General features: G+C 44.1%; 1 protein-coding gene across 2 annotated transcripts in view; it reads left to right on the top strand.

Annotated features, from left to right (window-relative positions):
* Positions 1–23,906, top strand: part of SMC4 (structural maintenance of chromosomes 4) — a 95,267-nt gene that overhangs the window by 37,696 nt on the left and 33,665 nt on the right. For both annotated transcript variants that reach the window (XM_073359522.1, XM_073359523.1), the window contains exons 9-11: positions 10,334–10,484; positions 14,609–14,773; positions 15,839–16,072. In XM_073359522.1, the coding sequence (XP_073215623.1) occupies positions 10,334–10,484; positions 14,609–14,773; positions 15,839–16,072 (550 nt within the window). The remainder of the gene's footprint in view (positions 1–10,333; positions 10,485–14,608; positions 14,774–15,838; positions 16,073–23,906) is intronic.

The raw sequence follows: 23,906 nt of genomic DNA, 5'->3' as shown, positions 1-23,906 counted from the left end.
TCAATTGGTTCAATGCTCGGTTCCATGTCAGTCACTTGTTTGTCAGTGCTCTCATCCTGAAATATCATAAAATGGAAAGCTGGCAATGATGGCCTTGTTTCAGTCGTCTCTGGGTTCTCTGCACTAGTATTAATGGGCATAGCCCCTCTGTGGTCAAAAGAAGCTTAGTCTTCAGATTCTGAATCCCTTCTGAGACCTTGCCCCCTGAGATGCTGCATTGGTAGGATATGTGGCTGGGAAGGTGCTGGGACCCCGCCTTTTCAGTGGCCCTTTTGGAATCCCTGGGGTGTTCCCTCCCATTTCCAAGTCAGGAGATAAGAGTACAGGAGGATCCTGCCGGTCAGTTACCAGAGGAGGCTTAGCCTTAAATTCAATTGTCTCTATCTTCCTCTTCCCCAGATAGTGCAATTTCTGTGAAAGGGTCCTCACCCTACCTGATGTCTTCAATGCTTATCGGGAGATTTTGAAAAGTCTTGCTTCAGCCTTGGATATTCAAGTGAAGGACATTAGGAGTCATCCCATAGAGCTGTTAATATTTTGGCCACAGTTGGGCAGTCCCTTGTGGTCTTACCAATTAATGAGGCAATTTTAGAGCCCACCAAGGCCCTGTGGCAAACTTCCTCTTCACTTCATCACATATCCAAGAGGGATAAGTGTTGATACTAAGTATTCTCCCAAGACTTCAAGTATTTTTTTTCCCATTCCTGGAGTCGTTGGTTGTTGCAGCTGCCAACGAAAGGGAATACCAGGGGCAGCAGGCTGCTACCCCGAAATCAAAGGATGCAAAAAGTTGACCTGTTTGGTAGGAAAAACTGTTCTAGGGCTGGGTTACAACTTAGAATTTCAGAACAATAGGCTTTGTTAGACCAGCATGACTTTAATATCTTGGACTTGGTATTATAGTTTAAAGACAAGTTACTAGAGCACGGGAAACAAGATTCAGAGTGGTAGCCGTGTTAGTCTGGATCAGCAAAAACAATGAGGGGTCCTGGTGGCACTTTAGAGACTAATTTATTTGGGCATAAGCCGCCCACGAAAGTGCCACAAGGACTGGTCGTTTTTGCGGGGAACAAGAGTTTCTTTTGCTGGTAGATGAAGGAAAGCTGGTGGCTAGAACATCAGTGCAAGCTGGTTTGGATGCTGCTGACTTGGCTCCTAGGGCCATGGCCTCTGCTTTTACCATGCACAGGTGCTCATCGATGCAGTCTTCAGGGCTGCCCAAGGAAGTCCAGCAGACTGTTCAGGACGTGCCATTTGAAGAGTCATCTCTATTTTCAGTGCAGACAGATGACACTTCAAAGACTCCAGAGTGACTCTAAAGTCTCTGGGCATATGTAACCCTACCCCAAAAAGAAAGCATTTTCGTCCTTAGCAATCTGACTGACATGCTACTCTTGCACCTAAAAAAGATCTATTAAGAAAAAGGAATAGGGGTTATAGATACAGACCCCACCCCCTTCTACTGCAAGAGCTCCTAGTTCATCTTGGCACCCTGGGGGCTCTAAACATATATTTTGATGGGTTGGTCAAGGACACGATACCTCTCCAACATTCCAGCCTCTCCTTTCCCTGTGTTTGCAAGAGAAGGGTTCCTCTCACTTCCTAGGTGCATGATGCCTGAATCACTTCATACTGATCGGTCTTAAACACCATGGAAGTGGGATAAACATTTCAGTTCAGGGCCATATGAAGCATTTAAGGTTCCTAATAAACAATCCTCACTACCCATTCAAAATGATAAACCTTGGTCTGTCTGCATCTCCCAGAGTTTTTTTTTTAAAAATGTATGTCAGTGGGAGTTGCTTTTCTGAGGAAACTGGGTGGGCAAGTGTATCCCTACCTGGACAACTGGTTGGTAAGAATCCGATCAAGAGTTCAGTTACAATCCAGTTTTTCTCTTATCCAGTCAGCCTTCAATGCTCTGGGACTGTTAATCAACACAGAGAAGTCTGTCCTCTCCCCAGTGAAGAGGATAGAATTCAGACAGGCAGTTCTGAACTTGACTCAAGCCATAGCTTTACTTCTATAGTCAACATTTCAGATAATTGAATCGGTCATCTTTGATCTCAAGGCTCACCTAACTACGGCAGCATGGAATCATATGAGGCTTCTGGGGCACATGGCCTCTTGCACAAATGCAGTCCAACATACCAGATTGTGCCTCAGGGAACGACAGACTTGGCTGGCCTCCCTATTCGCTCTGAGCCAACCCCCCTCTCCGCCTAGGAGTACGGTTACCCTCTCAGATTTTAGCTTCTTTGGACTGGTGGATGAACCCTTTTAGTGTAGGTGTTCCGTTTGTCCCACCTCAGCCTTCATTGATGTTAGTGACAGCGATATCTACCCTGGGATGGGGGGCTTATCTGGATTCTCTTCAGAGGCAGGGGTTATGATCCACAAAGGACTATCACTACACATAAATATAAGGGAGTTGAGAGCTATCCAACTGGCTTGTCAAGCTTTCTTACCCCATATCAAGGGTAGGAGCCAGTGGTGGTGATCTGTCTCAATAGGCAGGGAGGGGCCCACTTTCCTCAGCTCTGCAAAGAAGCAATGCAACTATGACTTTTGCATTGCCACTTTGATTGACCTCACAGCTTCTTTCTTTTGGGGGGTGCAAAATAAGCTTGCAGACCACCTAAGCAGATTGTTTATGAATCACCACAAGTGTTCTCTATGTCCAAATGTAGCCATGGGCATTTTCCATCTGTGGGAGACTTCTCTGGTAGACCTGTTTCCAACAATAATCAACAGGAAGTGGCAGCACCTTGCTCCCTGCAAGGTCACAATCCCAGGTTCCCTCTTGGAGGCTTTCCTGTTGCCCTGGATGGGCAAGCTCCTGTATGCTTTCCCACCAATCCCACTTCAGAGTTTAGCTAACAATCATGCACCACTATGCTCAAGTCATATGTATGGCCCCAGCGTAGCCTTGGCAGCTCTGGTTTTCGACTTTCCTGTCCCTTTTCACTGCCTCCACCATCTCCGAACTGCACTCTTTGAGGACGTCAAAGAGGAAGAGCCAAGATTCCTCTCATAAGATTCACAAAGACTGTCCTTTGAGTTCTCCAGGTTAGGGAATCTACTTGAAAGAAGTAGTAATTTCTGATGACCTCAGCAGCCACTGTTCTCTGATCTGGTAGCCATGAGGCTGGTGGTTCCTCGGGTATCAAGGGTACAGTTAAGCCTAAGGATTGTGAAGTCCTGGGCTCCAAGAGGTCATTAGTACAATCAATGGAGCAAGGTGGCAAGAAGAGCACTACCTCTTCTCACTCGGTACCAAAGAAGCCCCTTCAGGCTTTATCTGGACTCTCACCTTGGAGCGGTCGAGATTCATGGTAACATCAACTTCCTCAGCCATAACTTTGTCACAGGCCATGGACATGGGACAACATTCTCAGTACTGCAAGAGTTTTGCTTTCCCCCAGATGCCCAACTTACCATAGCTCAGCTCCAATATACTCTTGATACTGAGGACCTCCAGATCTCCAGATATTCACTCAGTACCAACGGTTTCACCTCATGTTTCTACTGGTGCTCCTCTGCTTCCGAGTGACTTGGTAGAGGGGGATTCTGATGAAGATCTTGCCTCAGTCTCCAATGTATCTGTCCAAGGTTCTCCACTCCATCCCTATAGAGGCTCTTTTCAGAGAGCTCTGAGGAAGTTGATCTCGCTCATGAAAGACATCCACAACCACCATCTTGCTGGTTTGGGCACCCATGGGTGACTCTATCCATGCCATATGTACTGCCTTCTTGGCCATACTGGGACCCTTGGGTAGCCTATTGACAGCAATTTTCTAGGACCTCAAGCACCACCCATTACAGAGATCAACAGCCTTCATCACCTGCCCTCTCCAGGACACTCTGACCTAAGGAAGAAAATTTTGAGGAACTCAAAGCTAGGGCTAATAAAGATCTCTTCACCAGCCAACATCTTTTTCATCCCCAGATGAAGCGGTCATGCCACCTCCACCATGTGTGGCTGATTATTTTAAATAGTTCCAGGACCTTATCAAGTGGGTCATAAATTCTTTGCAGATACCTCTTGAGGAGGTTAAAGAACCATATCATAAGCTGCTTGACATCCTTCATACAGCTTCATCTGCCCATATTGCCATGCCTGTTATCGAGGCCTTCCTGGACCATTCAAAGGTCATTTGGCACACCCTAGCCTCAATTCTGTCCACATGCTAGAGAGCAGACAAAAAATATTATGTCCCCTCTAAGAACTTAGAATTTGTATTTTCTCATACCTCTTCTAACTCCTTAGTGGTTGAGGCAGTTAACGAACATGGCAGCACCATGCCCTATGATAAAGATCATGAACGTTTCAACCTGTTCAGTAGAAAATCATATTAGTCAGCCACTTTGCAATTTTGAATTGCCAAATATCAGGTATTAATGGTGACATGCAACCATACAAATTTATACTAAGATGAACTCCTTTATTGAGCATCAACCAGCAAAACAGAGAGCAATTCCAGTCAATTATTGCAGAAGACAAGGTGCTTGCCAGAATGTCTCTGCAGGCCTCTCTTGCTACTGCTGCTCATTTGATTTCTAGGGTGGTGCTTATGAGGATGGCCTTCTGGTTTCACCTCTGAGTATTTCCAGTGGAGGCCCAGAATACAATTCAAGACTTTTTCTTTTGATGGCACTTAAACTATTCACTGACGGCACAGATGAATCACTGCACACATTGAAGGACTCTAGGGCCACTTTGTTCTCTGGAGATCTGTACATCTACCTGAAAGAGAAAATTTAGTGGGTCTAGACAGTGCAGAGATCCTGCTGCTCCCTCCTCCCCCAAATTCTTGGGTTCCCAGAGATCGTATGAACCTCAATGCAAGAGACAGAGGTTCCAGAGGAGAAAACCACCCACTTCCCAACCTTCAACTTCCCAACCCTCTACCTTGAAGCACCTATTTGGACAGGGTGGTCGAGGTCCTGAGCTGAGATCCCCTTGCATACCAACTACAATATTTCACCTGCCCTCCTCCCTTCAGCAACTGCCTTTACCACTTCTGGTAGGCGTATGAGGATTACTATAGACAGGTGGGTTTTGGAGATCATTTCCACTGGGTACTCAATTCACTTCTATTCTCTTCTGCCTGCCTCTTTCCTTCCCCGTTCCTCTTCAGACACCCGTCTCACAAGAATCTGTTATGACCGGAAATAGACTTTCTTCTACTCTTGGTTTCTATAGTACCAGTTCCCAAGCAGCACAGAGGGAAGGGGTTTTATTTTAGGTATTTCCAGGTTCTAAAACAGAATTGCAGCTGGAGACCCATCCTAGTTTTAAGGCTACTCAATACCTTTGTGAAGACACACTTGCAGCAATAATTCCATCACTAAACCAAGGGGATTGGTTCTTAGCCCTCAACATTCAGGATGCATTTCTATATCACAATCAACCCACCACACAGAAAATTCCTACATTTTCTTCCTATCGGGTGAGACCATTTTCAGTACAGGGTGCTCTTTTGGCCTGTCGTCTGCCCCAAGAGTTTTCAAAGGTCATGTCAGTACTAGCAGCACACCTCTGCTGAAAAGAAATTCTGGTGTTCCCAAACCTAGATGATTGGCTTCTGAAAAGTTGCTCCCTGGATGTAACATCATGGGCAATTTGCAAAGTCGTAGGCCTCTTTCTCAAATTGGGCCTGTAATAGAACATTCAAAAGTCCACTTTAACTCCTCTGCAAAAGTTAGAATTCATACGTTCTCATCTTGATTCAATAGCAGCAAGAGCCTACCTCCCAATGCACAGATTAGTGGCCTGAACCAACATAATCTATACAATTCATATCATTCTTCAAACCCCAGTCAAGAACGGTCTTCAGCTGTTGAGGCATGTGGCAGATGGTACTTTAATTATAGACCACACAAGACAACTGTGCCTTGTGCGCCCACTCAGACGAAGATCTTTAAAAATAGTCACTTTTTCTGAGGCCTAGAACCAACTCGGCCTGACGTGCAACATCTAGAAAACTAAAGTACTCCACCAGCGGGCTCCCAATCACCAGGATCATGCTCCCATAATTCAGATCAATAAAAAGACCCTGGAGAACATCTAAAACTTCCTTTTACCTTGGAAGTCATCTGTTGCAGAAAACTGACATTGACAAGGAAATTCAACACCGCCTCCAATGTGCAAGTGCAGTTTTCAGATACTTGCAGGAACATGTTTGAAGATCATGGCATCAAGAATCAAACCAAGCTTCTCAGATTTCAGGCCATTGTTACCCCTACTCTTTTGTATGCTGCCAAAACCTGGGTCACGTACAGTATAGACCTCAAGGTTCTTGAATAATATCATAAACAGTGGCTCCACAAGATCTTCTGAATCAAGGGGGATGACCAACACACCAACATCAGCGTTCTGTCCCAAGCCAAAACCTCTAGCATTGAAGCTATGATCATCCACCAACAGGTCTGTTGGGCTAGTCATATTTTTCAAATGCCAGACAACTGACTCCTGAAACAGGTCACGTTCTTACAACTGAGGAGGAGCAGGCCAAAAAAGCACTTCAAAGATACCCTCAAAACCAACATGAAGAAGTGCAGTATTGACATAAACTCATGGGAAATTCAAGCCCTTGACCGACCAAAATGGAAAATAACCTTGTGGTAAGGATCCCAGTATTTCAAGGTCCAACAGAGACCATAGGAAATGGGAAAGGAGGAAAGAATACACCGCAGCTTGACTCAACGATCCAGATCCACCCCTTCCACTGGGAAATGTCTGCTCCAACTGTGACAAGATCTGTGGATCCTGGATTGGTCTCATTAGCCACCTGCAGATCCACCAGCAATAATTGGCTATCTTTTTATGGAAGACAGTCATCCTCAAACTCTAAGGGTTTGCCAACAAAAACTTTCAGAAAGACCCCTAAACTATTTTTCTCAATTGCAGACCGATCATAAGGGTCTACAGTCTCTAAACACTTTCCAGTTGGATATCCAACTGCATTAGCTGTTGCTACTGACCTTGTAATCTCCAAGCACCATTGGACTTACAGACTCACTGTATGAGATTTATTTCCTCCTCTGTAGCCTCTCTCAAATATGTTCCCATCACTGAAATATGTAGAGCTGTGACTTGGACCTCTGTACATACCTTTGCTGAGTGCTATGCAATAACTCAGTGGTTCCCAACCAGGGATCCGGGGCACCCTGGAGGACCGTGAGCAGGTTTCAGGGGGTCCACCCAAGCAGGGTCAGTGTTAGACTTGCTGGGGCCCAGGGCAGAAAGCCAAAGCTCCATTGTGCAGGACTAAAGCCTGGGGCCCTGAGCCCTGCCACCTGGGGCTGAAGCCAAATCCTGGGCATCTTAGCTTCACAGGGCCCAGGCAATTCCACTGCTTGGTACCCTGTAACTCTTGCCCTGGCTTATATATTCAGAAAAACAGTTGTGGCACTGCTGGGCCATGGAGTTTTTGTAGCACGTTGTGGGGGCCTCAAAAAGAAAAAGGTTGAGAACCCCTGCAATAACTCACAGTTCACCCTCTGATACTGCATTTGGCTCAGCTTTACTTTCTTCAATACTAGACTTGACTCTGAAGCTCCCTCCTACTTAAAGAGAACTGCTTGGTAGTCACTTACAGTGGAGCACCCATGGGGACACGACTAAAAAGAAATGGTTACTCATCCTGTTCAGAAACTGTGGTTCTTTGAGATGTGTGTCTCTATGGATACTCCACTACCCGCCCTCCTTTCCCATTGCTTTGAAGTTGTCTGCTGTGGAGCTTTTGTGGTAGAGAGGGAACTGAAGGCCATTCACCTACATAGCGCTATATAACAGGATGGAGTACAAAACTGAGTAACGCTCACGTGTGGGCTGTTTAGACACTGCTATGAGACTTCTCTGATCAAAGGTGCAGCGGGCGCAAGTTCAACTGTATTGGAGCACCCATCTGGGGACATCTCGAAGAACCACAGTTACTGCCCATGGTGAATAACCGTTTCTTACCAACCTGTTCCATACCTGTTGTGCTTTGAGGAGTGTTGCACGTGTCCACTCCATGACCTACCTTCCTACCCCTTTGCATCAGAGTTTCCAGCAAGAAGGGGTGTCAGGGATGGCTCTGACCTTTGTCTAATTACAAGGGTGTGTGGCAATAACAGGTACCAATGAGAGGAGAAAGTTTTTGACAACCAGCTCAGGCTGCTTAGTCAACCAAAGTGGAATGGATATGTGTAATACATCTCAAAGAACAGTAGTTATGGAACAGGTTAGTAATAAGTTTTTATCACATTTCTAAATTGCGACAAATGTCATGTATTTGTGCACATTCTTTTAAATATTCAAGACCACCTAGAGACTGCTGCCTTCTGGAGAGGTTGGATAATAAATAATTTCACCTTTGTTGCTACCTCAATAAAACCACCTCAACAAATGAGGAAGGATGGGGACCTAATTCACTCAATTAGGAAGCAGTCAGGCTAGCCAGATAGTCATTGATCTGGTAGCTTCTCAAGCGACTCCATTAAAGGGACTCTCAAACATAAAAGCTGGTTGGTTTGCAGAAGGGGCTCAATTCAGGAGAGTGGGGTCTAAATGCAGAGGTTTTTCAGACAGTAATGTCCTCATCCAGGTATCCTGTAAGTGGTGAGCTCTTTTGTCTAACAAAAAAGCCATAATAAGATCCAGTGACTGGAAACTGAAGTTAGAAACTCATGCTGCGAAGAAGAAACAACAATTTTAACTGTAAGGGTATGAACCAGTGGAATACATTTACCAAGGGATATGGTAAATTCTCAGATCACTTTGGGAGGCTTTTAAATCAAGACTGGATGTCTTTCTAAAATACATGTTTTAATCACTAGGTGATGATATGCATAGTTAGCAATCAAATCCCCTTCCTGTCATCTGAGAATGGTCTTTGCAGCTGAGGTGTGTGGTGTTTTTTGTTTGTTTGTTTGTTTGGTTTTTTTTAGGGACTGCAGTCCGTTTGCCTAGTGTAGCTAGCCTACTTATTTTTGCATTTGCTGCTTATGTTCAGACTGGGAATTGTTACATGTACGTAGCAGCAGTTTAACATCTTTTCTTTAGTTTAATTATAATATTTCTATATCCAGTTGTAGAACAATGGAAGACTTGATTTGGCTACATAATGGATGGATGAGGCTACCAGTACTTAGTCTATATTCTGATTACAGCGTGAGTGTCATAACCATACAGCTAAGGGTAGCCTAGAATTCCTCCTTTCCTGTAAGGGGTGAAGAAGCTCAAATAACCTGGTTGGCACCTGACCAAAGGAGCCAATGGGGACAAAAGATACTTTCAAATCTGGGGTGGGGCGGGGGGGAGAGAGGCTTTGTTCTGGGTTCTTTGTTCCTGTGTTCGTTCGCTCTTGTGACTAAGGGACTGGACATCAATCCATGTTCTCCAAACCATTCTGAACCAGTCTCTCATATTACAGAAATTGTAAGTACAGCCAGGCAAGGCGTATTAGTTTATCTTTGTTTTCTCAACTTGTGAATTTTCCCTTTGCTGGAGGCAGGTTTATCCCTGTTTTGTTGTAACTTTGAAACTAAGGCTAAAGGGGGTTCCTCTGTGTTTTGTGCACCTTTTGGTACCCTGTAAAGTTATCTTCCAACCTGATTTTACAGAGGGGATTAATACCTTTTCTTTTTTTTTTCTTTTTTTTTTTTAATAAAATTCTTCTTTTAAGAACTGATTAATTTTTAATTTATTTTTTTTTCCAGTGTCCAAAGATCCAGGGATTTGGGTCTGTGTTCACTTTGTAACCAATTGGTTAGGATTTTATTGTCAAGCCTCCCCAGGAAAGGGAGTGTATAGGCTTGGGGGGATATTTTGGGGGAACAGGAACTCCAAGTGGTCCTTTCCCTGATTCTTTGTCTAAATCACTTGGTGGTGGCAGCATACTGTTCAAGGACAAGGTGGAATCTGTGCCTTGGGAAAGTTTTTAACCTAAGCTGATAAAAATAAGCTTAGGGGGTCTTGCATGTGGGTCCCCACATCTGTACCCCAGAGTTCACAGTGGGGAAGGAACCCAGACAGTGAGGCTCCCTCCTATCTCATGAGGTCATGAGAAATCATCAGCAAGCATTGCTAGTCATACATGTATTGGAGAAAATGTTGCTTTCCACAGCAGTGCATGGCTTTTGCTGCTTGACAAACAGTCAGTGCTTCTGTTTTGCAGCACTGGTGCTACAGGGAAATAGTGAGTGTAATAAAAAGCTGGATGTTTTTATAAAAAACAAACAGTACCACTTTCAATTCAAGGCCTCATAGAAGTTCACTAGCTAAACCAATTTTTGGTGAAAAATGATTTTAATACAAAAGTGACTGACCTTTTTCTCTTTTTAGAAAACTCAATAAAATTACAAAGTTCATAGAGGAAAACAAAGAGAAATTTACTCAGCTGGATTTGCACGATGTTACAGTGAGGGAAAAACTAAAACATGCCAAAAGCAAAGCTAAAAAACTTCTGAAGCAGCTTGAAAAGGATAAAGAAAAGGTATATCTATGAAACTTGCAACTCTTACTATCTTAAACAATCAAATATTTTGATCTATTCTGGATTGGGGCATTCTAATGTTTTTTTAAGGTAACCTGCAAAAGAAATTTTTTGCTGCTTTATGATGCAAAGAAGGCCAGAAAATTTTTTAAATTTGTTTTACACTAGAAATTGAGATTTTTTTGTCTAGCATTTAAAGTGAGTGGAGAATGAAGCTCATGATATCAATTGTTTTATTTTTAGTTTGAAAGTCAGCTTTTAAGGAATTAGATCATTTTCTTGAGCCTTCATGCCTACGTCTCCAAATGGATCCAACTACCAGGTTGATTGCCAAACTGTTTAACAGTGCAGTTTTCTTTGGCAACAATCAAGTTACTAAACATCCCTTCTATTATAGCAAGTGTAATGATTTAACGGTCTCTGTCCCCTCCCAGCTCAAATATCTATCCATGTTATAAAATGTCATGTTTGCCTGTCCTGGACTCAAGGTGGCTCACTTCTGGCACTACACATTTTCTGTTTCTCCTACAGCTGTGAATATTATCTCCAGTAAGTAAGTGTAGGAAGTTTTACTTCCTTGTAAGTAGGTATCTGTGATGTGATATTGGCTTATTCAGGAGAAACAGACTCCTGATCTCAGTTATTGGGAGAAGCTGCCAATAGAGCCACACATAGCAAAGAGGGTACAGAAAGACGTAACACTGCCGCCATTTATTAGAAGTTTGTTAGTTTATAGCTGTTAAGAGCAGAACTCCTGGTTTCACATGAAATTCCAAATGTGGTATAACTGTGAGGATGGACTTAACTAGGCTGCTTATTCCGTATCATGTTAATAAGAGTAATTTTAAAAAATCATGCTGCTGTTCTTGAAGAAGTAACAGCCTCTTCAGGCAGCTATTCTGCAGCTGGTATTGTCCCCTCCATAGCTAATATACAAGATTACCCAAATTAGGGCAGTGATAGCTGTGAAAAGGAAGAAAAGGTGGTGTGTTGGCCAAAATTATATATTTCTAAGGATATGGGCTACTGTGCTGTGGTGCAAACCACCAGTCTAGCATCTGGACTGCTGTTCTTTCACAAGGTTATCTAGGGAACTGCTAGGTGTTCCTCAAATGTATGTCAGTGTGGATCCTAGTGTAGTGCACAAGTGCCCTGTGCCTCCTTATATTCCCATAGAAGGGTATAAAGAGTTGTATGGCTGCTGCCCTCCCTCATTTCCCTCTTGCCGCCATAGTAGCATGAGAGAACATAGTAAATATCTGACCCTCTAGTGTTTAGCTCTGGCTAAACCCTTAAAAACCCCTCAGAATTTTATTTCACTTAGAGAAGACCAGAGTGAATGAGTTCAGCCCATCTGAGCTGGCTTCTGATGGTTGGATCCCCCTGTATAGGGTATTTCAACATAATGGGCTCTAAACCTGCTCCTAAGCTTCAAGCCCTGTCTTCCAGTGTTAGTCTAATTCTGTTAAAGGATGGGCATGAGAGATGCTTAGAATGCCAGTTGCTCTCTGAGGACTGGCAAGTCACAGAATGCTCAACAAAAGCATTACTTGTTGGAGCAATCACTGACTGTCTCCTCAAATAAGAGGTAGATGGATACGAGAGCCCACAAAATACCAGAGAGGGCACTCACAGATGTTATGTCCAGCAGACATGTAATGCCCAGAACTGAACATAAGGGTAGAGGCACCAGATGGAACTCAGTGCCTTCCCACAAGAAAAGACCACACAAGGACTCCAGGGAGAATGCTACTAAGCCCCAAATGGAATTGAATACTAGGGACAAAGAGCCTCCTATCTTCACAGCACCAAGTAAACTTTCCGGCCGCCTCCTTCCCCCACACACTCCCCCCCATTTGTATCGATAACATAGCCCTCTGGGTTGATACCTTTAGCAGAGTCGCTGATACTACAGGATATGTCATTAGAGAAATCCGGAATGATCTCTGTACCAACACAGTTATCTGCACTAGTGTGGACCCTGTGACCAAGAGCACCAGATGGTCTCTGCCCCTTGAGAAAATGTACTCCCCCTCTCTATCTTTAGGGCACATTTCTCTTCTCCTTTGAGCAGAGAACCTTCTTCCCTGAGATCTGTGGCCAAGAATGCAGAAAGACTGGGGGTGGTCATTATAGTTCTGAGCTCCAACTACATTAGAAATCGTATTGGATTGGCCATCATCAAACAAGCCAGCCATATTCATACAGCATACCAGTTGTATGACTTACTGAGATCAACCTTCACACACTTCCAGGAGCAGATCTCTGTCTCATTCCGGGAGGAGATAAAAATTACATTTCCCAATGGCATGCCAGGCCAGACCATCCACCAACACTTAAAAGGAAGAAACAGCATCAGGAGAAGCAGCAACAACATTCTGCTTCATCATCGAAAGACATTTCTTCCTCATCACCAGATGAAGTGGTGACCAAGATACCAGCACCAGATGAATTCCAGTCATTTCAATAACTAGTTATGAGAACTGCAGACATGCTAGAAATAGACACATCTGTCATAAGACAAATCTCTTATGTTACTCAACTTATTGGCGACTTCAGGCCCAGACAAATCACCTTTCCAATAAATAGACTGCTTGACCTTGCTAAGACCCTATGATAAATACCTGCCACAATACCACCTAACACAAGAAGTGTGGAGAAGCAATACCAAGTCCCTCCAAAAAGGTTTTGGTACTACTGTGCCCATTCCAACCCAGGCTCCTTGATTGTTTCAGCAGTTCAGGAGAAATCTAAGTTGAACAAAAGCACCCCAAAGGACACAGATTCAAAGGAATTTGACCCGTTCAAGAGCAAATCCTATTCCTCCACCCCCCTTCACCTCAAGGGGCAAATAACTGTAGGCTCTTCTAGCTAAATTATAATTTTTTGAACAAGGAGAAAGTGAAACCCTTTCTGGCAAAGTTCCCACCTTAGAACAGAAAAGAGCTGAAAGATAAGCAGGGGGGCAACTTAGTGACCAAAACAGCCTTACAAGCGACAATGGACTCTTCAGACACGATGACTGGATCCATGGCCACAGTAGTGACAAAGAAAAGGGCTTGATGGATTAAGACATTGGGCATTCCATGAGAAGTGCAAATCACAATAAAAGTCCTTTGAAGGGATGGATTTACTCAGTGAGCACACCATTCTATGTTCCTTAAAAGATTCTAAGGCAGTGGTCCCCAAACTGGGGCATGCCCCTGGGCCAGTACCCACGGGGGGTTAGGAAGAAGTGCCACCCAGCCCCACTCTGCCCCCAGCTCTGCTCTGGGCCTGGCCACGGTTCCACTCCAGGCCCTGATCCCAGCCCTGGTTCCAGCCCCACTCCCAGCAGCATCCACAGCCATAACCATAGCTCTGAGGGGCAGGGTTAAGGGGGTGCATGACGTAAAAAGTTTGGGGACCACTGCTCTAAGGCTACATTGTACTCGTTTAGGAATATACACCTGGAACCTGTATCACAAACAATACCGTTATCAACTCCAGAAAAAAGTCTTATGGGAGACAGCCAAATTATCCTCCTAAGACGCAGCCCAAGTACAACAGGAGACACCAATCTGCCTCCTTTTCAGTCATTCTTACGGTCCTATCATGTACGCTACCTTTCTTTGAAGAAGGGAACCAATCTGAAACTCCATCGAAGTAATGTATGTGTGTGTTCAGAATTTTGTTTTGATTAGTGCTTGAGAAGTCTCTGACAGGAACTGAGTGAGACTGCTGGGAGGAGATACTATTAAAAGCCTGACAATCAGCCAAAGATCCAAAGAGACGACAAGGAACAGCAGCCCAAATTCTAGAGTGCTGGTGTCTTGCAAAATAGCAATTGGGAGGGTGAAACTAAAAAAACTTTGTTCTTGCTCACTTACATAAAGCAATGTTAGTGAATAAAACTGCCCTTTAGAGATACTTTATGTATGTACTTCATCACTGAAGCAGGGCAATATTTGCAGTCCTGAAGGTAGATGATAGTCTCTGCGTGATGTCAGGGCTCATCGACATTTACATTTCCTCAGGTTTTCCTCATTGTCCATAGCATAAGAAGGCAAAGCTTAAAGATAAAAAAAGAAACTTTACTTTTTGTACCAGTTAATGGAAAAAGTTAAAAATTTCTTCCTTAACAGGTTCAACAATTTAAAAGTGTACCTGGCAACAGTGAGACAACTATCAGTGAAGCATCATCTAAGAAAGAAGTTCTTGAAAAGGAAAAAGAGCGAGAAGAAGAAATATTAAAACAAGTTATGGATAGCCTTAAACAGGAAACACAAGGACTTCAGAAAGAGAAAGAGGTTTGAAACATTCTGATGTCCATAAGTTTAGACTATTTACATTAACATGAGTTAGATGGTTCAAAGGTCTTTCAAGGAAGCTATTTTGTATAGGAATATTGCTCTCTCAAGCACTAGCTTCAAATATAGAGCAGGTTGGAAATGGAATTTCCATTCTGTGGGAAATTCTCACGTTTCAAGATTTGTTTTTGTTCTGAATCGGAACAAAAAGGAAATTCTAAAAAATGTCAGTTTGAAACCATTGACTCGCTTTGTTTCAATAATGTTGAAAATTACTGTAGTCAAAATGAAACTTTTTACCATACCAAAATAAATAATTTTAATTTTCTGCTGTTAAATTTAGTTGAGATAGACATGTTCCTATGATATGTATGGATTTCAACTAAACTGTTTTTCCAGCAGAAAACTCTTCTGTCAAAGTATTTGAAGAGAGCTGGTCAAAAAAATTTCAACACCTAATTAATACTACAATAATTAGCTATGTTCTGTAATTTTTGTTTAAAACTTGTCCGGGTGTAAAGTTGGCTTTATGCTATATAATCTTTGTACTCTTTCTTGTAGTCGAAAACCTCCATTCAGTTTGTCTGTTTAATTCATGAAGAGCATCTAAATCTTTAAGGTGTTTTTTTGCCAGTTGAGTAACTGGAATAAAGCTGGGCTGGAAAAACAACAGTGGCTTCCAAATTACTCAAATAGTCTGATTTAATTAGAACGTAATGCCTTACTTCACTTCGTTATATTACTGGACACTAAATCCAGGATGGGGTGGGAATGGATATCTAGCAGTGGTTGTGGTTTATTTGTTCTTCCTGATTGTCATCAAAATTCACAATTCAGATTTCTACTATGATAGTAGGGGACCTGTTTTTATTTAACTGAGCCCATTTATGCCAAATTCACCATAACTTACTGTTCAAGAGATTAAGAGCATGCCACCTCTCCTCTGCTGCTTCTCTCACTCAGCTATGTATAGAATATATTACCTTACACAGCTCAGTCATCCCACCAGTTTTCGGTTTCTTTATTTTAACTATTTCTAATGTAATGTGCTGTCCATTTCTACAGGGCAAAGAAAAAGAACTTATGGAGTTCAGCAAAACAGTGAATGAAGCACGTTCTAAGATGGATGTAGCCCAATCGGAACTTGATATCTACCTCAGTCACCATAATACAGCAGTATCTCAGTTAAATAAAGCAAAAGAGGCTCTAAAGACAGCTTCAGGAACCCTTAAGGAAAGGATAGCTGGTATCAAAGAGCTAGATACAAAACTACCTCAAGCTGAACAGGAACTAAAGCAGGTTAGACTTAAGTTTCATATTTCATTCAGAATCATTCATCATTCAGGAGCTGTTTCATTCTTACATTGTAGTCTCTCTATACATATATTTAAGTTTAGTTGCACTCTGAAAAACGTGGAAATGGACCCCATCATAATCAATAGATCTTTGTACTCCCTACGCACACTGAGTCTATTTGTTTAATTTAGTAGCAAAAGTTTCTTTAACTACTATTAAAACTTAAGAGCCAATGAAACTATGGGAAAATGAGCTATAGTCTCTGATGGGTTGCGCTGCTTCTTAGAGTGCTTGCTCGTGTCCATTTCATGTTAGGTGTGCATGCGTCATGTGCACCACTGCCAGAGATTTTTCCCTCAGTGGTATCTGTTGGGCTGACTCTAGCACCCTCTGGTGCTGTGCACTTATGTGCTGGTATAACGGACCCCTCTGGCCCCGCACTCTCTCAGTTCCTTCTAACTGCCCATAATGGTTTCTGGAACAACTCCTCTTTCTTCGGCAAGACATTTTCAGTGGTTTTTCTTCTCTGTATCGTAGTTAATTAGTATTAGTATAGGTGTACTGTAAATATTTTAAATAGTACTAGTGTAGCTAGTTAGAACCCCTCCCTCTAGTTGAGGGGCTTCCTTCACCCTGGGGCCAGGCATGCCCTGGTCTCCAGGCTTCAAACTTTCTGCCTCCTGCAGCAAGCCTATGCCCATGAGCGACCTGCACTCCAGTTGTTTGAAGTGTCTGGGGGAAAGTCACATGAGAGCGCTCTGTCTAATTTATTGGGACTTTAAGCCTTGTACAAAGAAGGACTGAGAGAGTAAAGTAAAGGCTATCCTCCTTCGGAGCCAAGTAACTCAGATTCAGCACCAAGCACTTCACCCTCGATGTGAACCACGTGCATCCCGGCACCATGCTCCATCTCCGATGCTGAGAAAGAAGCATAAAAAGCAGCGCATAGATAAAAAGGCAAGCAGGGCCAAGGCAGTGGAGTGCAACCCAACTTAGGCCACTCCTCTCTCTACCTCCAGTCCCGTGGCAGCACCATTGAGTCTGATGCCAAATCTCCCTCCAACATCGGGAAATCATCAAGGCGCCTGTGGAATTGTGGTGCCTTAAACTCCAGAGGCCTTTGCAGTGGCCAGGGACTTATCGTTCCTGGTACCACTGTCTCCAGTGGGACAACTGCCAGCTCCAATAAACACAAGCAGGAGAGAGCATGGTACTCCTTCCCGGCACTGGAACCTTCAGTACCTTCTAGAGGCAAGCCGACCCTCCTTTCCTCTACGAGGTCATCCCTGGTCCACCACTGGTCCCCAGACCCTCGGCACTGAATGACAGAAGTGAGAGGAGGGGTACCGTTCCCCCATGCTCATCTCAGGAGGACTCATGGTCTGAACCAGAGTTGGAACCCTGCACCCAACCCAAGAGCCACCACCAGTACCTATCCTATGTGCTTCAGGACCTCGGTGTGGGTCCCCCTGCAGGTACCTGGCCAGGTGGACAGTGGCCTATGCAATGACCGTTCTGGAACACATGGGGATTTCTTCTCACCAATCATATTTGATTGGTTCTGAGAGGAGGGCCCCTGCTCCACTGGGTACCGGACCCGATACCAATACACCAGACTTGGACCCCATGAAGGTAATTTAGGCTGAAGAAGAGGAAGAAGCCCCTCCTCTGGTACAGGCCTCTTCTCCAGACAAGGCCATCTGGGGACCAACTAGCTCGCTGCCGCAAGATGATTTCAAAGCCCATCAGGCACTTTTGAAGCAGATAGGTGCTAACCTGGGGCTAGAGATTGAGGAGCTCAAAGAATCGTTCCACAGCCTCATTGACATCTGGATGCAACAGCACCGTCTAAGGTGGCCCTACCCATTAACGAGACGGTAATGGGTATGGTGAAAGCCCTCTGGCAGACCCCATTTTCTCTCCCTCCCTCTGCCTTTGAAGGGGTCAGAGAAGAAATATTATGTGCCAGCCGAGAGGTATGAGTACCTATACTCTTATACCCCTCCTGGGCCCCTAGTTGTAATGGCGGCCAATGAGAGTGCTACCCCCAAACAGAAGGACGCAAAGAAACTCTATCTGCTTGGGAGGAAAGTTTATTCCACAGGTGGTCTTCAGCTACTTATCTCAAACCAGCAAGCCCTGCTGGGGAGATACAATTACAACGTGTGGGATTCCTTGTCCAAATTTAAAGACTCCATGCCCCAGGACTCAAGGCAGGAATTCTCTGCCCTCTTAAAGGAGGGTAAGAATGTTGCTAGAGCCTCTCTCCAGGTGGCACTGGACTTAGCTGACACAGCAGCCAGGATGATGGCCGCTGCAGTGTCCATGAGGTGATGCTCTTGGCTACCGTCCTTGTGGTGACCTCAAGAAGTCCAGCAGTTGATCCCGGACCTCCCTTTCGAAGACTCCTTGTCGTGTCTGTTTGCTCTGAAAACTAGACTCCAAGCGCTACCCTCAGGTCCCTGGGCCGCTATGCTCCATCCATTGCAAGGAAGCACTTCTGGCCTCAATAACCAGCCCATTTTTCGGCTTCACCACTGAGATAGAATCTGTACAAGAGAAAGGCAGAGGTTACAAGCATTGTCAGTCGCTCCCATCCACCTCATCTTCTTCACTGCTGAGGTTGCATAGGTACTCCAGTAGATTCAAACATGCCTTTTGAGGGTGTGATACCAGTTCCCACCTTGGATCCTGACCCCTCCCCCCCCTTTGTTTTTGGACTGACTTTCCCACATTAGCCTGGCATGGTCCCACATTAAATTGTATTACTGGGTGCTAAATACAATGGTGGACAGTTATACCCTTCAGTTCTCATCCACCCCTTCTCTTCCACCCCCATCCCTGTCCCTCTTCAGGGACCCTTCTCACAAGCAACTCCTAGGTCAGGAGGTGCAGATCCTCCTGCAGGTGGGGGCTGTGGAAGAGGTACCTCAAAGTTTGAGAGGAAAGGGGTTTTACTCCCAACATTTCCTAATCCCAAAGGCCAATGGGGGCCTTCGCCCTATCCTAGACATGCATCGCTTTAATGGTTATTTCAAGAAACTGAGGTTCCGCGTGGTTTCTCTGGCTTCTACTATCCCCTCCCTGGATCCAGGGGACTGGTACTCGGCCCTTGACTTGAAGGACATTTACTTTCACACTTTCATCTTCTGTGGCCGCAGAAAATTCCTCAGGTTTACTGTAAAACAAACTCATTACCAATTCACAGTTCTCCCATTTGGCATATCAGCAGCCCCCCTGGTTTTTATGAAATGCCTGGTGTGGTGGTAGCTGCCTTCCTCAGAAGGTGAGGCGTTAAAGTCTACCTGTACCTCAACGACTGGCTGATAATGGGTCATTCAAAGGCTCAAATAAAGAATAGCATCAACCTGGTCCAAGCCACCTTCAGAGCACTGGCCTGCTGATAAACTACCAAAAGTCAACTCTCATTCCAATTCAGATAATAGAGTTTATCGGGGCAGTACTTGACTCAACCCAGTCCAGAGCCTTCCTTCCAGAGGCATGATTCCAGACTATGTCAGACTTGATATTCAAGGTCATGGCTCACCCAATCACAACATCCCAGGTTTGCTTCAGGTTACTGGGACATATGACTGCATACCCTTATGTGGTCCTGTATGCAAGGCTGCGCCTGAAGCCCCTGCAGAGCTTCAGTGTACTCTCTGAACAGGCATCACTTGGACTTGATGCTTACTGTTCGAGCCCCAGTCCTTGCCTTCATTGAATAGCAAAAGGACCCCTGGCTGGTAATGGCAGGCATTCCCTTTGTCATTCCCCCTCCTCCCTCCCTCCCAGCCATCAGTGTCTCCAGTGTCTGACACATCAGACCTAGGTTGGGGAGCCCACCTCAATTGCCTCAGAGCAATCCACTTGGCTTGCCAAGTCTTCCTTCCTCCCAACTTAGGCAAGGTAGTTCAAGTGTTATGGACAACACCATGGTCATGTTCTAAATCAATAAGCAGGGAGGAGCGTTCTCCTTTGCCCTGTGTCAGGAGGCCATCCATCTTTGGAAATTCTGCATGAGGCACTCCACGCATCTTGAGGCTTCACATCTTCCGGGAGCCTGAAACACCCTGGCAGATCATCTCAGCAGATCCTTCTCCTCTCACCATGAGGTCACCCAGAGGTCACCAGGTTAATCTTCCAAAGGTCGGGATGTGCCCAGGTAGACCTGTTCATGACCAAGCAGAACAGGAAATGCCATCAGTTTTACTCGCTGTGCAGGCACAGCCTGGGCTCCTTTTTCAATGCCTTCCTGCTTCCATGGACAGAGCTCCTATTCTACATATTTCTTCTAGTTCACATGGTCCTGAAAATCAAGCAGGACAAGTGAGAATTATTCTTATAGCCCTGCCATGGCCACGCCAACACTGGTTCGGCATGGTGCTAGACTTATCAGTAGCCCTACCGCTACCACTCTGCCCAGACCTAATTTTGCAAGACCACAGTCACTTACTCCACTCAAGTCTGAGGTTCCTTCACCTGACTACATGGAAGTTACATGGCTGAACCCAGAAGAGCAAGCCTGTTCAGAACAGGTTCTACAGGTCTTGCTGGGTAGGAGGAAGCCATCCACTAGGGCTACCTACCTCGCTAAGTGGGCAGTAGGTCAGTTTTCTCTCTCAAGATGACAATTCCCTTTTTTAAAGGGTTGGAGAGACTTTACCCTCCGGTTCACAATCCGATTCCTCCATGGGACTTAAACCTAGTCCTATTGAAACTGACAGGCCCTCCCTTTGAACCCCTACTGTTGTGCCCTCTGCTGCTGCTTTCCTGGACAGTCGCCTTCCTGGTAGCGATTACCTCAGCCAGAAGGATCTCTGAAATCAGGACCCTTACGTCACACCACCGTACATGATGTTCTTTAAGTACAGGGTCCCACTGTGCCCACATCCAGCCTTCCAGCTAACAATGGTTTTGCTGTTCCATAGCAACCAGGCCATTATCCTGTTTATCTTCTTCCCGAAGCCTCACAAGAATTCAGAAGAGCGGCGGCTTCACTCATTGGGTGTTAGGTGTGCCCTCACCTTGTACATCAAGAAGACTAAACCATTCTGCAGATCCACACAACTCTTTGTGGCAGCAGCAGAGAGGATGAAAGGCCTACCTGTTTCAGCCCAGAGAATCTCATCCTGGATAACCTCTTGTATTTGGGCATGCTATGAAATGTGAATGTCCCACCCCCGGCCATCTTGACTACTCACTTCACAAGAGCTCAGGCCTCTTCAGTAGTGTTTCTGGCCAGAGGTTCTCCAGGATGAGATTCTCTGGGCTGAAACCAGTAGGCCTTTCATCCTCTCTGCTGCTGCCACAAAGAGTTGCATGGATCTGCAGAATGGTTTTAGTCTTCTTCATATATGGAGTTAGCTGGCAAGAAGGAACTGAGAGGATGTGGGGCCAGCAGCGCCCCTTATGCTGGCGCGTAAGTGTGCAGCACCGGAGGTACTAGAGCTGGCCTGATGAATACTACTGAGGGAAAAATGTCTGGCAACGGTGCACACAGTGCACCTAACATGGAATGGACATGAACAACAATTACAGGAGGTCAGTAACCATTTTTTTCCAAGGGAAGAATATGTCCTGAAGGATATTTTATATTGGCGGTGGTGATTAAACCTGAATAAACATGGTTTGACATTTCATATTCAGTGAGTTTTCAGGACTGGCAATTGGGGTGGGGCGGGGGAGATTGTCCTTATAAATTCAGCAAATAGTATCTAAATCAGATACTCTAAATAAAAAATTCCATTTAAGCTACTCTTACAGTCACTTTTCAGGCTAGAAATGTATTGTAAGGAAACGGTGTCAGCTTAAAATCATGTTGTGAACAAAATTTCTCTACCTAGTCAGTTAATACCTTAGACTAAGTGAAAATTTTAATCAAATTTCTGCTTCTGCTCTTCACACTTTTAATCTTCGACAATGAAAATAAACAGTCTTGCTTTCTTGTTAGTTATGGTGTATTTCCAGATACATTATAATGCAGTGTTCAGGTTTCAAACATTATAGGGATCTGTTTGTTTAAAATTTCTCAGTGGGGTTAAAAAAAAAATTATGGCAACATTTCTAATCTTAAAACTTAATTTAAAAAAAACCTCACGGTCAAAATGTAAGCTGCACTGTTCAAAGGATACAGTAATAGAAAAATTCATAAATGGAGTAGTAGTATGGTTCCCATGAATTAAAACTTTGAGTGTACTGACTTGTGCATTTAAATTCTCAACTTCATGTTGTTGTGGCTTCTAGCTGAGTTTCCTTTACTTCAGAAGTAAAACTGAAGAAAAAAGCATGACCTCATTCATATGCATTCATTTACACCTAACACAATTTTATTATTTCTAAATACAATTTTTCATTTGTGTCAAACACACTTGTTCTCATTAAGGGCTAAGTCAATACAAAATTTTGGAGTTGTGAAACATCTTTTCTTTTTTAACCTGAGAAACTAGTTAATACATAAAGCCTTCTTTCTCAAACCACCAAACAGAAATTTACCCAGAGCTTGAGAAACAACGTATTAGGTCCTAAACAAACATGAAAATTTTTAACCCAAAGGGTAACTTTCCAAAAAAACCCACCAAACCCAAAAAACCTTCTAGATAATTTATCTTTATTCTCTGCCTAAATGTAAATTCAGAAAGTTTATTAAAACACTATTATTGTTGTAGCTCTGTTAGTCCGAGGATATTGGAGACAAGGTATGTAAAGTTATAACTTCTGTTGGTGAGAGACAAGCTTTCAGACTTACACAGAGCTCTTCTACAGGTCTGGGAAATGTACTCAGACAGAAATGTCTACGGTGCAATTTAAAACCCATGGCTGGCCTATGCCAGCTGACTCAGTCTATGGGGTTGTTGCAGGGTCCTCGAGCCCAGGTTTCAGCCTGAACCCAAACATCTACACCGCAATTAAACAGGTCCATAGCTTGAGCCCCATGAGCCCAAGTCAGCTGGCACAGGCCTGCCGCAGGTTTTTAATTGCAGTATAGACATACCCAGAGCGTCATAGCTAAATACCAGGTGGAACAGGTTGTTTAGCGTAAGTTGTGAATGCATATTTCAAGGGACGGTTCAAGGTGAAATAGCCCTTTAACTTCACCTTGAGTGGTCCCTTGAAATGTGCGTTAACAACTTGTGCTGTTCTATCTTGTACTTAGCTGTGATGCTCTGATTACATTTCCCAGACCTGAAGAAGAGTTCTGTGTAACCGCAAAAGTTTGTGTCTCTCACTTTATATTACCTCACTCACCTTGTCTCTGTTAAAACATTGTTCATTTGTTTTAGTCATTGCCTCCCAAACAGTTGCTATAGTATTGCCGCTTGAACATATAATGGGACTTGACAAAATTTGAAAACTACTTTGAGAACTTTTTAAATCTTGAGAAAATAATTTGTGAAAATGAAGGTGCAGGAAAAAAAGGTAGGATAACTTGCGTTATATCAGTCACTTAATAGTTCCTACTGTAGCTAACCTTGCAAAATGGTTTTCACTATATTAACCTGACTTTACACAGCTTCCTGAAACATTCACTTATTCAGTTGACATTTTCTAAGGTTGGTCCCTGTTCAAAGTTAAACTTACATAAGAATGGCCATACTGGGTCAGACTAAAGGTCCATCCAGCCCAGTATCCTGTCTGACAGTGCCCAATACCAGGTGCCCCAGAGGGAGTGAACCTAACAGGTAATGATCTAGTGATCTCTCTCCTGCCATCCATCTCCACCCTCTGACAAACAGAGGCTAGGGACACTATTCCTTACCCATCGTGGCTAATAGCCGTTAATGGACTTAACCTCCATGAATTTATCCAGTTCTCTTTTAAACCCTGTTATAGTCCT

The sequence above is a fragment of the Lepidochelys kempii genome, chromosome 9 (assembly GCF_965140265.1).
Source record: "Lepidochelys kempii isolate rLepKem1 chromosome 9, rLepKem1.hap2, whole genome shotgun sequence".
Classification (NCBI taxonomy): domain Eukaryota; kingdom Metazoa; phylum Chordata; order Testudines; family Cheloniidae; genus Lepidochelys; species Lepidochelys kempii.
The sequence above is the reverse complement of the archived record's forward strand: the minus strand, read 5'-3'. Positions and strand labels throughout refer to the sequence as shown.